General features: G+C 50.6%; 1 protein-coding gene across 2 annotated transcripts in view; it reads right to left on the bottom strand.

Moving 5' to 3' along the window:
- gdpd4a (glycerophosphodiester phosphodiesterase domain containing 4a) overlaps positions 1-25,146 on the bottom strand; it is a 126,987-nt gene that overhangs the window by 25,975 nt on the left and 75,866 nt on the right. For both annotated transcript variants that reach the window (XM_070891649.1, XM_070891650.1), the window contains exons 8-11: positions 10,388-10,533; positions 4,848-4,930; positions 1,920-2,070; positions 210-431 (exon numbers count right to left, since the gene is read on the bottom strand). In XM_070891649.1, the coding sequence (XP_070747750.1) occupies positions 210-431; positions 1,920-2,070; positions 4,848-4,930; positions 10,388-10,533 (602 nt within the window). The remainder of the gene's footprint in view (positions 1-209; positions 432-1,919; positions 2,071-4,847; positions 4,931-10,387; positions 10,534-25,146) is intronic.

The following is a 25,146-nucleotide window of genomic DNA, read 5'->3' as shown; positions in this document are numbered from 1 at the left end:
GTTTGTATATAACCTTCAGGGCTGCTGACCGAGGGCCGTGCGACTCTTTGTCGGCCGGCGTGGACACGATGGGCCGAAATGGCCTCCTTTTGCGCTGTAAATTTCTATGTTTCTGGACCAGAGAATCCCAGACCAGAGAGTCCCGGACCAGAGAGGTTGAACCTGTAGTTCATTACATAAGAACATAAGCACATAAGAAATAGGATTACCTGGCTCTCGTTGATACCAGAGCTCTGGATGGCCATAACGGTCTGGTGGATAAAGCGGCTTCGGTACGGATGCTTCTTCGGTGGGGTGAATAGGTCAAAGATGACAACTTTGCCGTGGGCGGCTGCCAGGCTGAGAAGCTCGGTAAGTTTGCAAACCGACTGCCCGCGGACCTCCTGCTGATCCTCACGTGACAACAGATGTTTCGTTCTAAAGGGGTTGTCCTGTGCGGGGGAACAAAAAGACCTGGTTAGAAATGGGAGGTCGGATTTAACAGCGCGGACATGGCAAATACAGCAGCATACCTGGATTTCTACCGGGGCTGTTTCGATACCGCTAGCCCCCAATACCCCCGACCATGTATTAATCATTCTCTATTCAGTCACACCAGGCTTGCACCATCGATAATTGCCCTGTCAGATTTGTCTATTCTCAACTATCTCTGCCCTCCAACAATGAAATTGACAACATTCAATGGCTAAGTTAGTAAATGCACTGCTTGAACGAGAAACTGATCTGCTGCACCGACGTGTCAGAATGCCGTGTCAACCGTGGCTCAGTGGGCAGCACCCTCGTGCCTCTGCGTCAGACGGTTGTGGGTTCAAGTCCCACTCCAGGGACTTGAGCACAAAAATCTAGCTCTGTCATTCAATGAGATCATGAGGCACGAGAGTCCCAAAGCAAGCGCTCTACTTGGAACTCCTTCGTGGCAAACGAGCTAAAGGTGGGCAGAGGAAACGTTACAAAGACACCCTCAAAGCCTCCCTGATAAAGTGCAACATCCCCACCGATACCTGGGAGTCCCCGACAATGCTCAACACTGAACGTCAGCAGTTCGGTTACATTCATAGCAATACGTGAAAGGCCTATATTCTTTTCTTAAAATGAGTTCATGGGATGTGGGCGTCGCCGGCATTTATTATCCATCCCCAATTGCCCTTGAGAAGATGGTGGTGAGCCGTCTTCTTGAACTGCTGCAATCCGTGTGATGAAGGTGCTGGGCAGGCCACATTGTTCGCATGCCAGACATGGGACTCCCAAGGCAAGCGCTCTACTGGGAACTCCTTCACGGCAAATGAGCCAAAGGTGGGCAGAGGAAACGTTACAAGGACACCCTCAAAGCCTCCCTGATAAAGTGCAACATCCCCACCGACACCTGGGAGTCCCTGGCCAAAGACCTTAAGTGGAGGAAGTGCATCCGGGAGGGCGCTGAGCACCTCGAGTCTCGTCGCCGAGAGCATGCAGAAACCAAGCGCAGGCAGCGGAAGGAGCGTGCGGCAAACCAGACTCCCCACCCACCCTTTCCTTCAACCACTGTCTGTCCCACCTGTGACAGGGACTGTAATTCTCATATCAGTCACCTAAGAACTCATTTTTAGAGTGGAAGCAAGTCTTCCTCACTCCGAGGGACTGCCTATGATGATGATAGGGAGAGAATTCTAGGATTTCGACCCAGCGACGAAGAAGGAACGGCCGATATATTTCCAAGTTAGGATGGTGTGTGACGCGGAGGGGAACATGGAGGTGATGGTGTTCCCATGCGCCTGCTGCCCTTGTCCTTCTAGGTGGTAGAGGTCGTGGGTTGGGGAGGGGTGTTGTCTACGAAGGCAGAAAGAGGGAAACTCGCCCCCCCCCCTCCTTGATTGCCATGAAGAATCTATTAGTCTTCCAAGTGCACTTTCACCTCTCACCCGACACTGCAAAGTACGCACCTTGAGGAACCATTTCCCAGCATTCAGTTCTGCCAGCTCATTCCAGCTAAAGAAGGCAGCATTCATGGTCTTGTTTCTTGGAAACACCTCTTCAACATTGGTGGTCCTTCTCAGCGTGTCGTCGTGCATGAGAAACGGAACTCCATCCAAACTGTTAAACAATAAGAACATAAGAACATAAGAAATAGGAGCAGGAGTAGGCTATTTGGCCCCTCTAGCCTGCTCCGTCATTTAATACGATCATGGCTGATCCGATCATGGACTCAGGTCCACTTTCCCGCCTGCTCCCCATAACCTCTTAGTCCCTGCATACTAACCTTTTGTGTTTCATGCACCAGGACCCCCAGGTCCCTCTGAACGAGATCGCTAGTTAGGGCCAGATTAGGAGCAGTTGTCTTCTGTGGGGCCAATGCTTACCAGGAGCGAGATTGAGACTGTGGAAACTAACATCAGTGAGGACCCATGCTGTCAGCAGTTAGAGGGGCCTTTCATCGACCTGGGCTCGTTGTAAACCCAGCTCCAAAAATGATTGGTCAGTGTTCAACTCATTGTATCACTCATCCTCCTAATACCCTTTTGAATGGGCTTTATGATGCCCTGACCTTAAATGCCAGCCGTGTCTCAGTGGGTAACTCACTCGTTGGTCAGTCAGATGGTTGAGGGTTCAAGCCCCACTCCACAGACTTGAGCACAAAATCCAGGCTGACATTACCAGCAGAGCGCTGCACTGTCAGAGGAGAAGTTAAACCGAGGCTCCGTTTTCCCTCTCAGGTGGAGGTAAAGGATTCCACTATTCGAGGATGAGCAGAGGAGTTATCCCTGGTGTCCAGGGCCAATATTTATCCCTCAATCAACATCACTAAAAAAAAAACAGAATATCTGATCATTATCACATTGCTGTTTGTGGGAGCTTGCTGTGTGCAAATTGGCTGCCGTGTTTCCTACATTACAGCAGTGACTACACTCCAAAAAGTACTTCATTGGCTGTAAAGCGCTTTGAGACGTCTGGTGGTCATGAAAGGCGCTATATAAATGCAAGACTTTTTTTTTTAAAAAAGAAAACACACCCTTCCCCACATGGGCATACGGCATCCACATGCTCATATTGGAAGTAGTGGGGAGGGGGCAGGGCCTCGACCCTCCCCAAGCGATTCCAAGGGACATGACCTGCCAAAAATTCCACCTCTGATGTCACTTTAATCGGGATTAGTATTCTGCTTTGTGACCACTGGGAGTTCCCTCATCAATCGGTGGAAACCCTGGACATAACATAGAAATTACAGCACAGGAACAAACCATTGGGTGTATATGCTCCATACTAGCCTCTTCCCACTCTTCTTTATCGCATACCCTTATCGTATACCCTGTCGGCATACCCTTCTATTCCTTTCTCCCTCGTGTGTATATCCAGCCTCGATGCTATCCGCCTCAACCTCTCCCTGTGGCAGCAAGTTCCACATTCCAAACCATCTCTGGGTAAAGACGATTTATTAGTTACTGTCTTATATTGATGGCATCTAGTTTTGGACTTCCCCCAACAGCCGAACCATGGTAAATTACATTTATTTACATGGTAAACACTCAATGGCTTCTCTACTGCATGTTATAACAAGATATCAGAAATAGGAGCAGGAGTAGGCCATTCGGCCCCTCGAGCCTGCTCTGCCATTCAGTGAGATCATGGCTGTTCTCCGACCTCATCTCCACTTTCCCGCTCGCTCTCCATATCCCTTCATTCCCACAGAGTCCAAGGGTGTGAAATTGCCCTTCGGAAAAAGGCCGGTTAGCGCCTCTAAGAGGCGGTAACGGTAACGGGGCGGGAAGGCATTTCCGACCGGGGGCAGGCGGCCGGGCCGACCCAACCGCAGTTTCCCCCAGGCGGGGGTTTCCGCCGCGTCCCTAATTTCCGCCGTTGCCCGGCGCTCTGACCTGTTCTGGCCGCACACCTGACCCCCTTATACCTCCCCCCCCCAACCCTCCAGGGGCGTCCCCTCTCCCGCCCCACGGGGGAAATTGCCTCGTGTGGCAGGACGCTGCCGGTAGCCGGGCGGTGCGACCGCCCTTAGAGGGGAGTGCGCTCCGCCGCGGGACACCATTTTGTTTTAATTGCCGGCCGGCACCCGAGTCAGCCCGACAACGGCAGGCCGCTGGTTTGGCCAAGGGTGGCGGTCAGCCGGCCCGGGCCGAACCCCTCCACACGGGCCTCGCTGCGACCCTCGCCTTTAAGTGAAAGGGAGGGAGGGACGTTGTGATGCGTCAGCGCTGACATCATCACCGCGACTCGCTGACATCATCACCGCGACTCGCTGACGTCATCACCGCGACTCGCTGACGTCATCACCGCGACTCGCTGACGTCATCACCGCAACTCGCTGACGGCATTGATGGACACAGCCCCCACTCCCGCCCCCGCTCCCGCCCCCGCCCCATAGTGCTGGGAGGCGGAGTCAGAGATAAAGAGCTGAATTTTCCGGCTCTTGCCTCTGACTCCTACCGGGCGCTAAATCTCCCGATAAATCGAAGTGCCCTCCCCAATTTCTCGCTGAGGATAACTTCGGCCCCCAGAATCTCAGCCTTGAATAGGCTCGATGGGCTAGAGAATTCCAACGATTCTCAACCCTCCGAGCGAGGAAACTCCTCCTCAACTCAAGATTTAAATGGCCGACCCCTTATCCTGAGACTGTGACCCCTGGTTCTAGACTCCCCAGCCCGGGGGAAACAACCTCTCAGCATCTACCCTGTCAATCCCAATCAGAATCGTGTATGTTTCAATGAGATCACCTCGCATTCTTCTAAACTCCAGAGAGGCCCATTCTACTCAATCTCTCCTCATACCATTCTGTAGCATTTTACAGCTCTAGCATCCCAGAAGGGTGTTAGGATGCAGGACTATTTTTGTACACAAGAAATGCCGACACGTCTCCTTACCTGATGGTGACATCAGTCTCTAAGCCATCTGCTCCGTGTTCGATAGTTTTCTTAAATGACATCAATGTATTTTCTGGTGCAAGCTATTTAATAACAGAAATGACAAGTCGGTGTCAGGCGTACATTAACCCGATCATTCCCATCCCGCAGAGCTACACGCAGATGTACAATCGCAAATGTTTCGTTCATGAGGTCAAGGCTCAAGATCTCTGAAATGGGGTGGGTGAGCGGAGGCCTGAAACTTTGGTCTGGGCCTAACGGTACAACTGGAACGTGCGAGGGACCCACCAAAACGGTCAGACCGAGGTTGTGTCACTATCTCATTGCTATTTGTGGGAGCTTGCTGTGCGCAAATTGGCTGCTGCTTTTCCCACGTTACAACTGTGACTACACTCCAAAAGTACTTCATTGGCTTTGTTAGGTCCTGAGGTGAGGTCATGAAGAATTTCTTCTCTCGGAGGGTTGTGAGGGTGGGGGAGCGGGCGGGGAAGTGGACCTGAGTCCATGATCGGATCAGCCATGATCGTATTGAATGGCGGAGCAGGCTGAAGGGGCCATATGGCCTACTCCTGCTCCTAGTTCTTATGTGCTTATGAAAGGTGCTCAAGATAATGCAAACTCTTTCCTTTTTCTACCTGTAGTAAAGCTTAAAATTTGCAAATATGTAAACTTTCGCCATCCCAGTGAGCTTGGTGGCTGTGCAGAGTGTTTAGGAGCGGGGAAAGATTGCTTTCTAAGGGCAAAGTGTAAATATATTAACACAACCCTTGCTCCAGTCATTTTCCAGTGGGGAACATCATGGATGGATACCCCACCACCCCTCATACTTGTATCAAGAGAACATAATAGGAGCAGGAGTAGGCCATACGGCCTCTCGAGCCTGCTCCGCCATTTAATACGATCATGGCTGATCTTCGACCTCAACTCCACTTTTAAGAGGGTGTTTCAGAATTAGTTCCCAAGCTATTCCAGCAATCTCACCGCCCTTTATGCCCTGAAATGGCCTCAATAGAACCCGTTGAAGCCCCAGACCTGGCCAGAAGAAAGATAATTCATCCTGGAGGGGATCAATCAACATCCTGGGAGTCAGCATTGACCAGGAATTTAACTGGACCAGCCACGTAAACACTGTGGCAACAAGAGCAGGTCAGAGGCTGGGTATGCTGGGTATGAGTCACCTCCTGACTCCCTAAAGCCTTTCCACCATCTACAAGGCACAAGTCAGGATTGTGATGGAATACTCTCCACTTGCCTGGATGAGTTGCAGCTCCAACAACACAAGAAGCTCGACACCATCCAGGACAAAGCAGCCCGCTTGATCGGCCCCCCATCCACCACCTTCAACATTCACTCCCTCCACCACCGGCGCACCGTGGCTGCAGTGTGTACCATCTTCAGCAGCACCTCCCAAACCAGCGACCTCTAGCTCTTAGAAGGACAAGGGCAGCAGGCACATGGGAACACTACACCTCCAAGTTCCCCTCCAAGTCACACACCATCCTGACTGCAACGAGACCTGGGTGTCATGGTACATCAGTCATTGAAGGTTGGCATGCAGGTACAGCAGGCGATTAAGAAAGCAAATGGCATGTTGGCCTTCATAGCGAGGGGATTTGAGTACAGGGGCAGGGAGGTGTTGCTACAGTTGTACAGGGCCTTGGTGAGACCACACCTGGAGTATTGTGTACAGTTTTGGTCTCCTAACTTGAGGAAGGATATTCTTGCTATTGAGGGAGTGCAGCGAAGATTCACCAGACTGATTCCCGGGATGGTGGGACTGACCTATCAAGAAAGACTGGATCAACTGGGCTTGTATTCACTGGAGTTCAGAAGAATGAGAGAGGACCTCATAGAAACGTTTAAAATTCTGACGGGTTTAGACAGGTTAGATGCAGGAAGAATGTTCCCAATGTTGGGGAAGTCCAGAACCAGGGGTCACAGTCTAAGGATAAGGGGTAAGCCATTTAGGACCGAGATGAGGAGAGGCTTCTTCACCCAGAGAGTGGTGAACCTGTGGAATTCTCTACCACAGAAAGTAGTTGAGGCCAATTCACTAAATATATTCAAAAGGGAGTTAGATGAAGTCCTTACTACTCGGGAGATCAAGGGGTATGGCGAGAAAGCAGGAATGGGGTACTGAAGTTTCATGTTCAGCCATGAACTCATTGAATGGCGGTGCAGGCTAGAAGGGCTGAATGGCCTGCTCCTGTACCTATTTTCTATGTTTCTATGTTTCTATATATCGGCCGTTCTTTCATTGTTGCTGGGTCAAAATCCTGGAACTCCCTCCCTAACAGCACTGTGGGAGCACCTTCACCACACGGACTCCAGCGGTTCAAGAAGGCGGCTCACCACCACCTTCTCAAGGGGCAATTAGGGATGGGCAATAAATGCCGGCCTTGCCAGTGATGCCCACATCGCATGAACGGAAATTAAAAAATCACTTTACTGTGCTGTCAGAGCCAAACATCTCTTGCAACTATTTTTTCTTTCCTGGCATGGGTCTCCCTCCTGCCGACACTCACCGAAACGTATAAGATTATGAGGGGTCCTGACAAGGTGGATGCAGAGAAGATGTTTCCACTGATGGGGGAGACGAGAACTAGAGGGCATGATCTTAGAATAAGGGGCCGTCCATTTAAAACTGAGATGAGGAGGAATTTCTTCTCTCAGAGGGTTGTAAGTCTGTGGAATTCGCTACCTCAGAGAGCTGTGGAAGCTGGGACATTGAATAAATTTAAGACAGCGATAGAGAGCTTCTTAACCAACAAGGGATTAAAGGGTTATGGGGAGCGGGCAGGGAAGTGGACCCGAGTTCATGATCAGATCAGCCATGGTCTTATTAAATGGCGGAGCAGGCTCGAGGGGCCAGGTGGCCTACTCCTGCTCCTATTCCTTATGTTCTTATGTTCCGCCAGAAAAGCTTCGGGGTATCTGAGGCGAGCAGAAGCCCCCTAGATCGGAGACTCTGAAGTGGGCAGACAACGAGGCAAAGGTGGGCACACCATGGCGTGTTTGGGCCCGGAGACCTTTGACAAACTATCCTTGGGCTGTGTTAATACAACGACACTTTGGGGGCAAAATTGAGTAGCAGGACACGAGGCAGATGTGAGCGGATGTGGGCAGCTGTGTGTGTCGCAAATGGGCAGCCCTTAAACGAGAGGCCTTTAGCACACCCCAACCCCCACCTCGGGCCGCCATCTTTATCTGTCTGCCGACTCTCGGGTCGGCCCGACAACGGCGGCCCTCGCATCGACCAGGCCGCCATTGTGCAGCCGGGCCTTACGTCTTGGGTGGAGGCCACCAAAGGACCATGCAGTGCGTGCAGCGGCCATCCCCTTTAATGGATGCAGCGGCCATCCCCTTTAATGGTTGTAGTGTGTCAGCCCTCGGGGAGCGCACCTCCAATGGAAGCTGAGCGCCGGACAAAGAGCGTCGTTGCCTCGGAGGGGCTGCTCGGCCCGATTCCGAGTTGGGGGCGGGGCGTCCGGGCCGGCCGCAGGAAGTCCCGCCCTGGAAGGTGACCGCCCCCCCCCCCCCCAATCGAGGTGAAGGGCAATTCCAAGGCATTTGCCCTTTAACAGCTTGATGAGCAGGCAGTCTTTCCCCGCCCGCTCCTACAAACTCCAAGCTGCTGCATCCATGCATCAACATCCTCATAGGCAGTCCCTCGAAATCGAGGAAGACTTGCTCCCACTCTGAAAGTGAGTTCTCAGGTGGCTGTACAGTCCAATACGGGAATTACAGTCTCTGTCACAAGTGGGACAGACAGTGGTCGAAGGAAAGGGTGGGGTGGGGAGTCTGGTTTGCCGCACACTCCTTCCGCTGCCTGCGCTTGTTTTCTGCATGCTCTCGGCGACGAGACTCGAGGTGCTCAGCGCCCTCCCGGATGCTCTTCCTCCACTTAGGGCGGTCTTTGGCCAGGGACTCCCAGGTGTCGGTGGGGAATGTTGCACTTTATCAGGGAGGCTTTGAGGGCGTCCTTGTAACGTTTCCTCTGGAAACGAACCTTTGGCTCGTTTGCCGTGAAGGAGTTCCGAGTAGAGCGCTTGCTTTAGGAGTCTCGAGCCTGGAATGCAAACAATCATGCACAACCACCAAACTCACTGGGGTGGTAAAAGTTCGCATATTGGCCAATTTTAAGCTGTGCTACATGTAGAAAAAGGAAAGTGTTACGCATGTAAACATTGTAACTGTGTAAGACTTGCCACCAGAGGGCGCAACTGTTGGAGGCCCAAGGGTCACCTGCACGCCTCGTGCAAGGGAGTATAAAAGGTTGTCTGCCATGCTGCTTAAGCACTCTGGAGTTGTATGAAAGAGACTAAGGTCACATCAGTTTTAGCTCACAGTACTCAGTCTTGTGGAGTTCTTTCATACTTAACAGAAAGAATTTGCATTTTCTGAGCACCTTTCACGATCTCAGAACATCCCAACGCCTATTGAGTCCCTTTTGAAGTGTGGTCACTGTTGTAATGTCGGTAACGCAGCAGCCAATTTGCGCACAGCAAGCTCCCACAAGCAGCAATGAGGTCATAACCAGATAATCTGTTTTTAGTGATGTTAATTGAGGCATAAATGTTGGCCAATTTTTTTCAAAGAGTGGAATTGGAATCTTTTGCATCCCCCCCCCCCCCCCGAGAGAGCAGACAAGGACCTTAGTTTAATGTCCCACCTAAATGACGGCACCTCGGACAGTGCAGCACTGCCTCAGCACTGCACTGCACTGCAGTGTCAGTCTCTGGAGTGGGGCTCGAACCCACAATCTTCTGCCTCAGAGGCAAGAGTACTACCTACTGAGCCACGGCTGAGGCCTTAAAGGGAAGCCTTGAGGGGCTCGTAGGAGGAGGGTGAGTTATCAACAACAACAACTTGTATTTATATAGCACCTTTAACGTAGTGAAACATCCCAAGGCGCTTCACAGGAGTGTTATGCGATTAAAAATTTGACACCGAGCCGCATAAGTAGAAATTAGCGCAGGTGACCAAAAGCTTGGTGAAAGAGGTAGGTTTTAAGGAGCATCTTGAAGGAGGAAAGAGAGGTAGAGAGGCGGAGAGGTTTAGGGAGGGAGTTCCAGAGCTTGGAGCCCAGGCAACAGAAGGCACGGCCACCGATAATTGAGCGATTATAATCAGGGATGCTCAGGAGGACAGAATTAGAGGAGCGCAGACATCTCGGGGGGTTGTGGGGCTGGAGGAGATTACAGAGAAAGGGAGGGGGCGAGGCCATGGAGGGATTTGAAAATAAGGATGAGAATTTTGAAATCGAGGTGTTGCTTAACCAGAAGCCAATGTAGGTCAGCGAGCACAGGGGGTGATGGGTGAGCGGGACTCGGTGCGAGTTAGGACACCGGCAGCTGAGTTTTGGATCACCTCTAGTTTACGTAGGGTAGAATGTGGGAGGCCGGCCAGGAGTGCGTTGGAATAGTCAAGTCTGGAGATAACAAAGGCGTGGAGGAGGGCTGAGGCAGCGGATGAGCTGAGGCAAGGGCGGAGACGGCCAATGGTGGAAATAGGCAATTTTGTTATTCTGCAATACGTACCATTGGCGCCCCTCTGTGTCCAATAATAGCTGGCTTTGGTCCCAGGGTCCCCTTTTCTATGATGCAGGGAGAATACATACCAAGAGGCACCAGGTAGAGAATAAGGAGAACAGCAAAGTACAGACCCAAAATGATTACTCTGGGAACTGAAACACAAAATAAATATTGAGTTGGCAACAGTGCTGATTGCAGCTTGAACTCTCATAGAATCATCGAATGACACAGGACAGAAGGAGGCCAATCTGCCCATCCGATTCTCTTTTGAAGGTTACTATTGAATCTGCTCCCACCGCCCTTTCAGGCAGCGTGTTCCCAGATCACAACAACTCGCTGCGTAAAAACAAATCCTCCTCATAGAAACATAGAAAATAGGTGCAGGAGTAGGCCATTCGGCCCTTCGAGCCTGCACCACCATTCAATATGATCATGGCTGATCATGCAACTTCCAATACCTCATTCCTGCTTTCTCTCCATACCCCTTGACCCCTTTAGCTATAAGGGCCACATCTAACTCCCTTTGTCAAGAAAGACTGGATCAACTGGGCTTGTATTCACTGGAGTTCAGAAGAATGAGAGGGGATCTCATAGAAACGTTTAAAATTCTGACGGGTTTAGACAGGTTAGATGCAGGAAGAATGTTCACAATGTTGGGGAAGTCCAGAACCAGGGGTCACAGTCTAAGGATAAGGGGTAAGCCATTTAGGACCGAGATGAGGAGAAACTTCTTCACCCAGAGAGTGGTGAACCTGTGGAATTCTCTACCACAGAAAGTTGTTGAGGCCAATTCACTAAATATATTCAAAAATGAGTTAGATGTAGTCCTTACTACTAGGGGGATCAAGGGGTATGGCGAGAAAGCAGGAATGGGGTACTGAAGTTGCATGTTCAGCCATGAACTCATTGAATGGCGGTGCAGGCTCGAAGGGCCGAATGGCCTACTCCTGCACCTATTTTCTATGTTTCAATGTTTCTATTCCTGCTTTCTCGCCATACCCCTTGATCCCTTTAGCCGTAAGGGCCACATCTAACTCCCTTTTGAATATATCTAATGAACTGGCCGCAATGACTTTCTGCGGAAGAGAATTCCACAGGTTAACCACTCTCTGAGTGAAGAAGTTTCTCCTCATCTCCGTCCTAAATGGCCTACACCTTATTCTTAGTCTGTGACCCCTGGTTCTGGACTTCCCCAACATCGGGAACATTCTTCCTGTCCAATCCCGTCAGAATTTTATATGTTTCTGTATCTCTCCCCTCTGCTTCTTTCACCAATGATCTTAAATCTGTGTCCTCTGATTACAGACCTTTCTGCCATTGGAGGCAGTTTCTCCTTATTTACTCCATCACAAACCCTTATCGATTTTGAACACCTCGAGCAAATCTCCTCTTCGCCTTCTCTGCTCTCATGTAGAGAACAGTCCCAAGCTTCTCCGGTCTCTCCACGTAACCGAAGTCCTCCATCCCTGCTTTCGTTCTGGTATACTTCCGCTGCCCCCCTTTTCTAAGATCCTTGACATCCTTCCTGAAGTGCGGTGCCCACAATTCTCCACAGCTGGGGCCGAACCAGTGCTTTATTAAAGGTTTAAATAACCTTCCGTGCTTGAGATTTTGCGGGGGCAGTGGTGGGGGGGGGCGGTCAGCGGGCGCGATCGATGGCGGGACGGGTTGTGGAAGTGTTTGTTCCCCCAGCAGTCAGGACCCCGCTGTGACCCCGCCACCATGCGCCTTTCCCCGATGTCGGGTCTGCCAGCGCTGAGCACACCCGACACACCCAATTCAAATCAATATGACATAGAAACATAGAAAATAGGTGCAGGAGTAGGCTGTTCGGCCCTTCGAGCCTGCACCACCATTCAATGTGATCATGGCTGATCATGCAACCTCAGTACCCCACCCCTGCCTTCTCGCCATACCCCCTGATCCCTTTAGCCGTAAGGGCCACATCTAACTCCCTCTTGAATATCTCCAACGAACTGGACTCAACAACTTTCTGTGGCAGAGAATTCCACAGGTTCACAACTCTTTGGGTGAAAAAGTTTCTCCTCATCTCGGTCCTATATGGCTTACCCCTTATCTTTAGACTGTGACCCCTGGTTCTGGATTTCCCCAACACCAGGAACATCTAACCTGTCCAGTCCCGTCATAATTTTATAAGTTTCTATGAGATCCCCTCTCATCCTTCTAAATTCCAGTGAGCATAGGCCCAGTCAATCCAGTCTCTGCTCATATGTCAGTCCTGCCATCCCGGAAATCAGTCTGGTGAACCTTCGCTGCACTCCCTCAATAGCAAGAATGTCCTTCCACAGATTAGAAGACCAAAACTGTACACAATACTCAAGATGTGGTCTCACCAAGGCCCTGTACAACTGCAGTAAGACCTCCCTGCTCCTATTCTCAAATCCCCTCACTATGAAGGCCAGCATGCCATTTGCTTTCTTTACTTTACTGACCTTGTTTAGTGATCATTAAGAATACATTTCAGCTCACCTTTAATTTTCACGTGCTATCCCATGGGCCCCACGCTGGCAGAGGATCACGTCTGTCGAGCTGAGGCGGGAGTTCAGTAGCCATTGAATCAGCTGTTGAGTTGACAGCTTCAAAGGTAAAGTAAAAGCTCCCACCTCACAGAGATATCTTCCCTCAGCCACAAGCATTTCCACAACAGATTCACCACGCTGCAAATCTTTTCCCAAGTCTCTCACTAATCTGACCTCATTACCTCTCTCACCACTGACAGATCACTTCTGTCATCTCTGTTTCACCTGCCATCTATTCCAGCAGCATCGGTGCCCTTGAAAAAAATCTCACCTTAGTCCTCAGAATCCCACCACGATCGGCCCCAATACCAGCAGCACCAACAACAACACCAACCTCCTCCGGAACCAACTGATGCTACACAGGACATCAGCATCTGACCACATTGCTGCCCGGGAGGCCGTCGCCCGCCATGGTCAACAAAATCATGGCCTATACCTCTATTTACAAAGCCAAGGTTCCTGTGTGCATTATTAGCAGCCTTCTCAACTTGTTCTGCCACCTTCAAAGATTTGTGTATGAACACCCCCAGGTCTCCATCTCGGTCTCTGAAATGAATTTCCCCCTGATTGGGCTTGCTAAGACAGAAATAGGCAGTTTCTTAACCAATAAGGGGATAAGGGGTTATGGGGAGCGGGCAGGGAAGTGGAGCTGAGTCCATGATCGGATCAGCCATGATCGTATTGAATGACGGAGCAGGCTCGAGGGGCCGTATGGCCTACTCCTGCTCCTATTTCTTATTTTCTTATGTCTCATTATTCCTACACCCTCTTTAAAATCGTACCAGTTAGTTTATATTCCAACGGAAAATTGCACTGCCTGACTCAGAGGTGAGGGTGCTACCACTGAGCCACATCTGATGCTGTGTTATCTTAAATTTATCAACTGAGTGTTGCCAATACCATGAGTCATAATTCTTTAAATAAACCCGACTGTAATGTATGCACCTGTAATTATGCTCACAGGTTTGTAGAGCTGTTGTACCGGAGGGACTTGAGTGCATCATCGCCCCCGGCAACCAAATTTTAATTTGATTTATTTGGTTTTCTAGTTTAACAAGGGGGGGCGGGGAAGGGGGGGCACTTGGTAAATTATGTTTAAAATAGTTGTAGAGCTGTTGCCCTGGCGAGTGGCTTAGCCAGTCACGTGACGTTCACAAGGCTCAATAAAATCCCAGCCAGTTGGGTCTAGGTCATCCACGATGAGGTATGCAGTTGTGAACCTGGTGGATGAACTGGTAATGTGTCGTGTGATTATTAAACCCTTGTTAATAAACCAACTAGTTCTTAATAGCAATTCTTAAGCAAAGAACCCATGAAGCAAATATATTACACCGATGGCCATTATCTTTTTATGATGTATCTTTTCGGTGGCGGCCCTTCAAAGAGCGCCGATCAGGCCCCGTGCAGACCATGTTTTCCTGAACGCAGTTCGCCCTGGTGCAATCTGGTGTTCAGGACATGACCATTTTGGTAAAGGAGGCATCAAACAGGCAGTAGGCCCCTTATGGGCACGGGCAAAGAGCCTAACGCCTGGCTCGGGCACGGGATTTAACGTCCCCCTTCTCGATGCCGAACCCAACATGGCCGGCGGCACCCATCTGGCTCAGATCCACGTGCGCATGTACACCACCCGCCATATTGAACACTTCGCCACCCGTCTTACGCTTGCAAAACGGGAGTGGTGACACCGAGTTCCTGGGCCGACATTTAAATGTCACAACTGAAATTTACAAAACACAATTACATACGGCAAGTTAGAAATCCTTCTTTAACAACAACAACTTGAATTTATATGGCTCCTTTAATGTAGTGAAATGTCCCAAGGCGCTTCACAGGAGTATTATGAGACAAAAAATGTAACACCGAGCCGCATAAGGAGAAATTAGCGCAGGTGACCAAAAGCTTGGTCAAAGAGGTAGGTTTTAAGGAGCGTCTGGAAGAAGGAAAGAGAGGTAGAGAGGTGGGGAGATTTAGGCAGGGAGTTTCAGAGCTTGGGGCCCAGGCAACAGAAGGCACGGCCACCAATGGTCGAGTGATTATAATCAGGGATGCTCAAGAGGGCAGAATTAGCGGAGCGCAGACATCTCGGGAGATTGTGGGGCTGGAGGAGATTACAGAGATAGGGAGAGGGCGAGACCATGGAGGGATTTGAAAACAAGGATGAGAATTTTGAAATTTTGGAGTTGTTTAACCGGGAGCCGATGTAGGTCAGTGAGCACAGGGGGTGATGGGTGAGCGGGACTTGGTGAGAGTTAACTCTTCTTTACACTCTTGGATGTCTCCGCAAGATCCTGCAAATCCCCTGGGAGGACAGACACACCAACATCAGTGTTCTCGGTCAGGCCAACGTCCCCAGCATCGAAGCACTGACCACACTCGATCAGCTCCGTTGGGCGGGCCACATTGTCCGGATGCCTGACACGAGACTCCCAAAGCAAGCGCTCTACTCGGAACTCCTACATGGCAAGCGAGCCCCAGGTGGGCAGAGGAAACGTTTCAAGGACACCCTTAAAGCCTCCTTGATAAAGTGCAACATCCCCACCAACACCTGGGAGTCCCTGGTCATAGACCGCCCTAAGTGGAGGAAGTGCATCCGGGAGGGCGCTAAGCACCTCGAGAGCATGCAGAAATCAAGCGCAGGCAGCGGAAGGAGCGTGCGGCAAACCAGTCCCACCCACCCTTTCCTTCAACCACTGTCTGTCCCACCTGTGACAGAGACTGTAATTCCCATATTGGACTGTGCAGCCACCTGAGAACTCATTTTTAGAGTGGAAGCAAGTCTTCCTCGATTCCGAAGGACTGACTATGATGATGATGAAAATAGTAATTCAGCTTACGTCAAAGCAATTCACTGTCTGCGAAGTGTTATGAGACGTCTGTGAGAGCTGTGATGACGCACCTGATAAATGCAAATCTTTTCTTCTTAATGCACCTTTATAGTGTGCCTTTGCTGCAGGGTTCGCTCAGTGTGGGTCTGATGTGGGTCTGTAATAGCGCGCTGGGACTTGGTGTGACTGATGGCCCTGCAGGATCCATTAACAGTAGATTTCAGTCGGAGTGCGTTTCAGCAGCTTTACGTGTGGTTTGCAGCCAGCGGCCAAAGGCCCCATGCTGAGCCAGCCCAATGATACCAGCGCAGCTCGTGCGTGATGTGAAAATACCCCTTGGCGAAACTCCGTCAGAACCGAGAGAATCATCATCAGAGGCAGTCCCTCGGTGGGATAGTCTTTGAAGGAAAGGGTGGGTGGGACTGGTTTGCCGCACGCTCCTTCCGCTGCCTGCACTTGTTTTCTGCATGCTCTCGGCGACGAGACTCGAGGTGCTCAGCGCCCTCCCGGATGCTCTTCCTCCACTTAGGGCAGTCTTTGGCCAGGGACTCCCAGGTGTCGGTGGGGATGTTGCATTTTATCAGGGAGGCTTTGAGGGTGTCCTTGAAACGTTTCCTCTGCCTACCTTTGGCTCATTTGCCGAGAAGGAGTTCCAAGTAGAGCGTTTGCTTTGGGAGTCTCGTGTCTAGGAATGCGAACTATGTGGCCTGCCCAGCGGAGCTGATCAAGTGTGGTCAGTGCTTCAATGCTGGGGATGTTGGGCCTGGTCGAGGACGCTAATGTTGGTGCGCCTGTCCTCCCAGGGGATTTGTAGGATCTTGCGGAGACATTGTTGGTGGTATTTCTCCAGTGATTTGAGGTGCCTACTGTACATGGTGCATGTCTCTGAGCCATACAGGAGAGCGAGTATTACTACAGCCGTGTAGACCATTAATTTGGTAGCATATTTGAGGGCCTGGTCTTCAAGCACTCTTCCTCAGGCGGCCAAAGGCTGCACTGGCGCACTGGAGCCGGTGTTGAATCTCGTCGTCAATCTCTGCTCTTGTTGATGGGAGGCTCCCGAGATAAGGGAAGTGGTCCACGTTGTCCAGGGCCACGGCGTGGATCTTGATGACTGGGGGGCAGTGCTGTGCGGCGAGGACAGGCTGGTGGAGGACCTTTGTCTTACGGATGTTCAGCGTAAGGCCCATGATTTCGTGCGCCTCATTAATTACGTTGACTATGTCCTGGAGTTCAGCCTCTGTACGTGCGCAGACGCAGGCGTCGTCCAGGTACTGTAGCTCGACGACAGAGGTTGGGGTGGGGCCCTTGGCCGCTGGCTGCAAACCATACGTAAAGCTGCTGGAACGCTCTCCGCCTGAAATCTACCGTTAATGAGTCCTGCAAGGCCATCAGTCACACCAAGTCCCAGCGCGCTATTACAGCCTCACTGCAGACGCCCATATCAGACCCACACCGAGCGAACCCTGCAGCAAAGGCACACTATAAAGGTGCATTTATCAGGTGCGTCATCACAGCTCCCAGAGACGTCTCATAACACTTCGCAGACAGTGAATTGGTTTGACGTGAGCTGAATGACTATTATGAAGGAATGATGGTCAAGGACAACTCTAATCCAAATAGTGCCAAGGGACCATTCCCAGCCACCCGAGCAGGCAGACAAGACAGGGGCCCTTGTTTAATGTCTCAACCGAAGGACAACACCTGTTAGAGAATAAAGAAAGACTTGCATTTATATAGCACCTTTCACGACCACCGGATGTCCCAAAGCGCTTTACAGCCAATTTTTTTTTTTTAAATGCAGTCACTGTGGGAAACGCGGCAGCCAATTTGCGCACAGCAAGCTCCCACAAACAGAACTGTGGTCATGACCAGATAATCTGTTTTAGTGATGTTGACTGAGGGATAAATATTGGCCCAGGACACCGGGAATAACTCCCCTCCCTCAGCACTGCACTGGGAGTTGCAGCCTAGACTCCGTGCTCAAGTTCCTGGAGTGGGGTTCGAACCCACAACCTTCTGACTCAGAGGCGAGAGTGCTGTCCACTGAGCCACGGCTGACAAAATCACAGCCCCTCAATACTGCACTGATGTGTCAATGTAGATAACGTACTCACTGATGGTGTTATCAGAATTGATGGGATCATTAGGGAATTAATAAGGGAATTAAGGGTTATGGGGAGCGGGCGGGTAAGTGGAGCTGAGTCCACGGCCAGATCAACCATGATCTTTTTGAATGGCGGAGCATACTCGAGGGGCTAGATGGCCTACTCCTGTTCCTAATTCTTATGTTCTTATGTTCTGATATTGTTAGTGAATATAAGAACATAAGAAATAGGAGCAGGAGTAGGCCATACGGCCCCTCGAGCCTGCTCCGCCATTTAATACTCAGGTCCACTTCCCTGCCCGCTCCCCATAACCCCTTATTCCCTTATCGGTTAAGATATTCCCTTATCGGTTAAGAGTTCATTTACTCGCACTGAGTCCCGCTCACCCATCACTCCCTGTGCTCGCTGACCTACATTGGCTCCCGGTTTTAAAATTCTCATCCTCGTTTTCAAATCCCTCCACGTGCTTTATCCCCCCCCCCATCCCTATCTTTGCAACCTCCTCCAGCCCTACAACCACCGACATCTCTGCACTCCCCCAGTTCTGGCCTCTTGAGCATCCCCGATTTCCATCGGCCCACCACTGGCGGCCGTGCCTTCGAGAATGGCCAAGAGGCCAGAATGTAGGTCATTGAGCTGTAGGGGTGAGGAGGGGAGTGTTCTGACGTGGCCCAGCAAGTCACTCGATTGTAAAACCAGTTGCTCAGAAAGGTAGGCCACCAATTTCTTCTCAGAATAACAAAGGATGAGAGGGGATCTCATAGAAATGTACATATCCTGACGGGACGGGTCAGGTTAGATGCGGGAAGAATGTTCCCGATGTTGGGGAAGTCCAGACCCAGGGGACATAGTCTAAGGATAAGGGGTAAGCCATCTAGGACCGAGATGAGGAGAAACTTCTTCACTCAGAGAGTTGTTAACCTGTGGAATTCCCTGCCGCAGAGAGTTGTTGATGCCAGTTCATTGGATATATTCAAGAGGGAGTTAGATATGGCCCTTATGGCTAAGGGGATCAAGGGGTATGGAGAGAAAGCAGGAACGGGGTACTGATGGAATGATCAGCCATGATCATATTGAATGGCGGTGCAGGCTCGAAGGGCCAAATGGCCTACTCCTGCACCTATTTTCTATGTTTCTATGTTTCAATGATAATATGTGGCCCCTTCGTCATCGGTCACCCGTCAGATAGCCCCATAAAACCTCACCCGTCCGTGAGTCACACAACTATAAAGTATTATGTCCTTCTGGCAGCAACTATATAGCTTTCCTCACGCTACCTAACATCCCAGAGCGGTTACAACAAAGGTCAGGCGAGCACTGAGCATGAAAGAAGTCATATGAGGAGGGAAGAGACTGAAGCAATGGTTGAAGAGATGAGCTTTTAGGAAGCATTTGAAGGCAAAGGGCGGTGATATTTGGAAGAGAATTCAAGAGGGCAATTGATCAATTATCAATGCAGGGTTGCATTGACTGACGGGACAGAGAATCACGTAGAATTTGCAGCTAGCCACTGCCCCCTCACCCCATCACCCCCCTCCCCCCCTCCCCGCTTCCCCCACCCAAAGCAATTCCCAGGGAACCAGCATAAGTCCTATCACAAATCCTGCCTTGGATGTCAATGTAATCAGGATCAGTATTCCGCTTCATGGCCACCGGGAATTCTCTCACCTCAGATGGTGGAAAGCTCAGATATTATAGAGAATCACATTGTGTTTACAGCACAGAAACAGGCCATTGGGCCCAACGGGTCCGTGCAGGCCTTTATTCTCCACTCCAGCCTCCTCCCACCCCTCTTCATCTCACCCCATCACCATATCCTGCTATTCCTTTCTCCCTCGTGTGTTTATCCAGCTTCCGCTTCAATGCATCTGTGCAACTCACGTAAATTACTCCCTTGTGGTAACATTCTAACCACAATCTCTTAAAGTGCAGCAGGTCTAATACGTGAAATGAGTTTGGGCCGTTTCAACCCTACTTCTAGAGCTCTAAATGGTGCCCTGCGATTCACTACTAATTTTTTTTTTTTATTCGTTGCCAATCTTTCCAATTCTTTGTCAGATCATCTTGTCAGATTACAAACGCCAGAGGTCACCCTGCACACATCAAGGATCACTCTGCGCCAATGCTCTTAGCCAAAAGGCCTAGAGCCACTGCACCGTTCCTGGAAGTACTGCAATACCAGGTTCGTGCCATGGAGGTGGATGGGTCAGGCCCCCCACACACCTCCGTGGAGGTTGGATGGGTCAAACCACCCCACCCACCTCCTATTTCCAAAAAGCATAGGAGAATCACCTTCCTGATCCAGGGAGAACCACATTGGGGTCATGGTTACTCCCCTGTCAGGTCAGTTACGCATGATCTTCACTACTAATTGGTACGAATCTTGTTCATTTGATCTCAGGGTGTGGGCATTGCTGGCGAGGCTTGGCATCTATTGCCTGTCCCTAGTAGCCCTGAGAAGGTGGCGATGGTTGGCCATCTTCTTGAACCATTGTAGCGGTTTGAAACAATTGAACGTCTCGCTCGGCTACATCTGTGGACTAAGAGTCAAAACACATTGGTGTGGGACTGGAGTCGCGTGTAGGCCGGACCGGAGTAAGGACGACAGATTTCTTTCCCTAAAAGGACATCAGTGAACCAAATGGGTTTTTAACGACAATCTGACATCTTCATGGTCACATTTACTGATTCCTGTTCTTTCAATCTAAATTTAAATTCTCACACTGCCCCGGTGGGATATGAACTGACGTTCTCTTGGATTATTAGTCCATGCCTATCTATTATGAGCTGGAGCACCGGGCCCTAGAACATTGCGGACCGCCCCGACCTGTGTGAGAACACCACCACAGGCCGGGGTTATAAACAGAGCTGGGGCGCTGGGCTCTGGAACACCATGGGCCGCCCCGACCTGTGTGAGAACACCACCGCAGGTCGGGAGTATAAAGAGCTGGAGCGCCGGGCCCTGGAACACCGTGGGCGAAGGTGCGGTGAATGAGGGTACGGGGCCCAGAAGAGGCGAGGAGCCCAGGGGCAGCACGGACCAGCCCACACTGCGATATGTGCGCGCACTAGGTCCGTGCAGCAGAGCAGGTCTCAAGTCGTCCTGGTTCAAACCTTGCCACTGGATAAAGGCCGAGCTCTGTCGAGCCCGTGTGGTGGCTGATGTGCAACGGTCGCCACACGTTAAAGATATCCACACACAGGCATCTTCCACCCCCTCAATTGGAGTTCAGGACTGGAACATCGGGTCCTTCGTTGAAACATCTGTGAACTCTTGTGGAAGCAAGTCATCCTCGTTCGAGGGACCCACCTCTGATGATGATGATCTATTGCTAGTCCAGTAACATAACCTCAACACTATCGTAACTGTTCATTGACAATGACTCAATGGACATGGACAAATGAGCTGAATTCCAGAGGTGAGGCGACAGTGGCTGCCCTTGACACCGAGGCAGCATTTGACCAAGCGTGGCATCAAAGAGCCCCAGTAAAACTGAAGACAATGGGAATCAGGGGGAAAACTCTCCACTGGTTGGAGTCATACCTAGCACAAAGGAAGATGCTTGTGGTTGTTGGAGGTCAATCATCACAGCCCAGGACTTCGCTGCACTGACCCAGGCAAGTGGAGAGTATTCCATCACACTCCTGACTTGTGCCTTGTAGATAGTGGAAAGGCTTTGGGGAGTCAGGAGATGAGACACTTGCCGCAGAATACCCAGCCTCTGACCTGCTCTTGTTGCCACGGTATTTGTGTGGCTGGTCCAGTTAAGTTTCTGGTCAATGGTGACGGTGGTGGTGGGGGGTGGGGGGTTCGGCATTGGTGTCTGGAAATATACCACCAACAATGTCTCTGCAAGATCCTACAAATCCCCTGGGAGGACAGGCGCACCAACATTAGCGTCCTCGACCAGGCCAACATCCCCAGCATTGAAGCACTGACCACACTTGATCAACTCCACTGGGCAGGCCACATTGTCTGCATGCCCGACATGAGACTCCCAAAGCAAGCGCTCTACTCGGAACTCCTTCACGGCAAACTAGCCAAAGGTGGGCAGAGGAAACGTTACAAGTACACCCTCAAAGCCCCCCTGATAAAGTGCAACATCCCCACCGACACCTGGGAGTCCCTGGCCAAAGACTGCCCTAAGTGGAGGAAGGGCATATAAGAACATAAGCACATCAGAAATAGGAGCAGGAGTCGGCCATACGGCCCCTCCAGCCTGCTCCGTCATGGCTGATCTGATCATGGACTCGGGTCCACTTCCCCGCCCGCTTCCCATAACCCCTTATTCTCTTATCATTTAAGAAACTGTCTATTTCAGTCTTAAATTTATTCAAAGCCCAGCTTCCACAGCTCTCTGAGGCAGTGAATTCCACAGATCCACAACCCTCTCAGAGAAGAAATTTCTTCTCAGTTTTAAATGGGCGGCCCCTTATTCTAAGATTATGCCCCCTAGTTCTAGTCTCCCCTATAAGTGGAAACATCCTCTCTGCATCCACCTTGTCAAGCATCCAGGAGGGCGCTGAGCACCTCGAGTCTCATCGCCGACAGCATGCAAAAAACAAGCACAGACAGCAGAAAGAGCGTGCGGCAAACCTGTCCCACCCTCCCTTACCCTCAATGACTATCTGTCCCACCTGTGACAGGGACTGTGGTTCTCGTATTGAACTGTTCAGCCACCTAAGGATTCATTTTAAGAGTGGAAGCAAGTCTTCCTCGATTCCGAGGGACAGCCTATGATGATGATGAATGTCAAGGGGCGGAGGTTAGAATCTCGCTTGTTGGAGATAGTCAGATTGGCAGACGCAACCAAAGGAAGTCTACAGCAACAAGAACCAGAGACATTGACTGATCTGTGGACTTCATGACGTTAGTCATAGAATCCGGTCCAACAAAAACCCGAGCAGTAATTAAAAATGCAATTGGATCTCTTGAGGCAGATGTACCTCTCTTGGTGGTGGACGTAAAGCGTCACTTTGGCAGAGCTGGAAATCGGGTCGTTGGATCCTCCGCCAGTAACAGAACCCACCCGGGCTTCAACTAATTTAATCGAGCCAGCACCTTACCAATTTCTTTCCGCTAAAGAGGAAAATCTGCCTCATTCCATCACTACAAAGACGTGGCCCTTCCAGTAAGAACTTGCATTTATATAGCGTCTTTCATAACCTCAGGACGTCCCAAAGCATTATGTAGCCAATGAAGTACTTTTGAAAGTGTTTTTTTTTTAATTCGTTCACAGGATGTGGGCGTCGCTGGCAAGGCCGGCATTTATTGCCCATCCCTAACTGCCCTTGAGGAGGTGGTGGTGAGCCGCCTTCTTGAACTGCTGCAGTCCGTGTGGTGAAGGTGCTCCCACAGTGCTGTTAGGGAAGGAGTTCCAGGATGTTGACCCAGCTACGATGAAGGAACGGATGATATATTTCCAAGTTAGGATATTGTGTAACTTAGAGGGGAACGTGGATATGCTGGTATTCCTATAGGCCATTGGCCAGGACACAAGGGAGAACTCGCCTGCTCTTCTTCAAATTAGTTTTCATGCGATCTGCCAACCTGAGAGAGCAGACGGGGCCTCGGTTTAACATGTCATCCGAAAGACGGCACCTCCAACAGTGCAATGCTCCCTCAGCGCTGCACTGGGAGTGTCAGCTTCAATTCTTAGTGGCTCAAGTCGCTGGAGTGGGACTCGAACCCACATCCGTCTGCTTCAGAGATGAGAGTGCTGCCCACTGAGCCACAACTGACTCAGTAACTGTAGTAACGTGGCAAAGTCTGTGGCTCTCACATTGGACTGTTCAGCCACCAAAGAACTCACTTCAGGAGTGGAAGCAAATCTTCCTTGATTCCGAGGGACAGCCTATGATGACGAGTGATGTTGAAAACGTGGGAGACAAAATTAACATTACAAATCTAAAGCACGTTGAGGCACAAAATGCAAAACTAAAATTTGCTAACAGAGTTTCCAACGGCAACCTGGATGTGAATGTGAGCTCGATTCCCTTGGTGAGCGACTGCTTTGTGTGGTAAGCCCTGTTAATTGGACACGGACCATGGAGAGTATTTGCTCGTAGTTGCCAGAACGGACAAAGCCGCCTTTGTTCCATTAATTACCCCACATAAAACCCGGCCACTGGACCAGCTTCGGCATTTCAAACAAAAGACTGTTTCTGTTTCGTCTGCAGAAACGTGAGCTGCTCCTAACAGATTTGCAAATTATTCTTTTTTTTTTTAAAACCCTTTGTTTTCCGGCCCGTGCCACTTACAAAACAAACATAAGTTCTGACCTAATAGAGGTCTTTAAAATGATGAAAGGTTTTGATAGAGTTAGACATCACCATCAGAGGCAGTCCCTCGGAATCGAGGAAGACTTGCTTCCACTCTTAAAATGAGTCCTTAGGTGGCTGAACAGTCCAATACGGGAACCACAGGTGGGGCAGATAGTCATTGAGGGAAAGGGTGGGTGGGGAGTCTGGTTTGCCGCACGCTCCTTCCGCTGCCTGCGCTTAGTTTCTGCATGCTCTCGGTGGCAAGACTCGAGGTGCTCAGCGCCCTCCCGGATGCACTTCCTCCACTTAGGGCGGTCTTTGGCCAGGGACTCCCAGGTGTCGGTGGGGGTGTTGCACTTTATCAGGGAGGCTTTGAGGGTGTCCTTGTAACGTTTCCTCTGCCCACCTTTGGCTCGTTTGCCGTGAAGGACACGCAGCGTGTGTTGCCACTGGTGGGGGAAGAGCATAACTCGAGGCCCATCAATATAAGATAGTTACCAAGAAATCCAATAGGGAATTCAGTCAAAACTATTCTGTACCCAGAGAGTGGAGAGAATGTGGTACTCGTTACCACAGGTAGTGGTTGAGGTGACTAGTATAAGGCCACACAGCACTGGCCCCCCCAGTTATCAAGATCCACGGCACGGCCCTGGATAACATGGACCACTTTCCATACCTCGGGAGCCTATTATCAGCAAGAGCAGACATTGATGACGAGGTTCAACACCGCCTCCAATACGCCAGCACAGCCTTCGGCCACCTGAGAAAGAGAGTGTTTGAAGACCAGGACCTCAAATCTGGCACCAAGCTTATGGTCTACAGGGCTGTAGTGATACCCGCCCTCCTGTATGGCTGAGAGACGTGGACCATGTACAGTAGACACCTCAAATCGCTGGAGAAATATCACCAACGATGTCTCCGCAAGATCCTGCAAATCCCCTGGGAGGACAGACGCACCAACATTAGCTTCTTAGATCAGGCCAACATCCCCAGCATTGAAGCACTGACCACACTCGACCAGCTCC

The sequence above is a fragment of the Pristiophorus japonicus genome, chromosome 10 (genome assembly GCF_044704955.1).
Source record: "Pristiophorus japonicus isolate sPriJap1 chromosome 10, sPriJap1.hap1, whole genome shotgun sequence".
Classification (NCBI taxonomy): Eukaryota; Metazoa; Chordata; class Chondrichthyes; family Pristiophoridae; genus Pristiophorus; species Pristiophorus japonicus.
The sequence above is the reverse complement of the archived record's forward strand: the minus strand, read 5'-3'. Positions and strand labels throughout refer to the sequence as shown.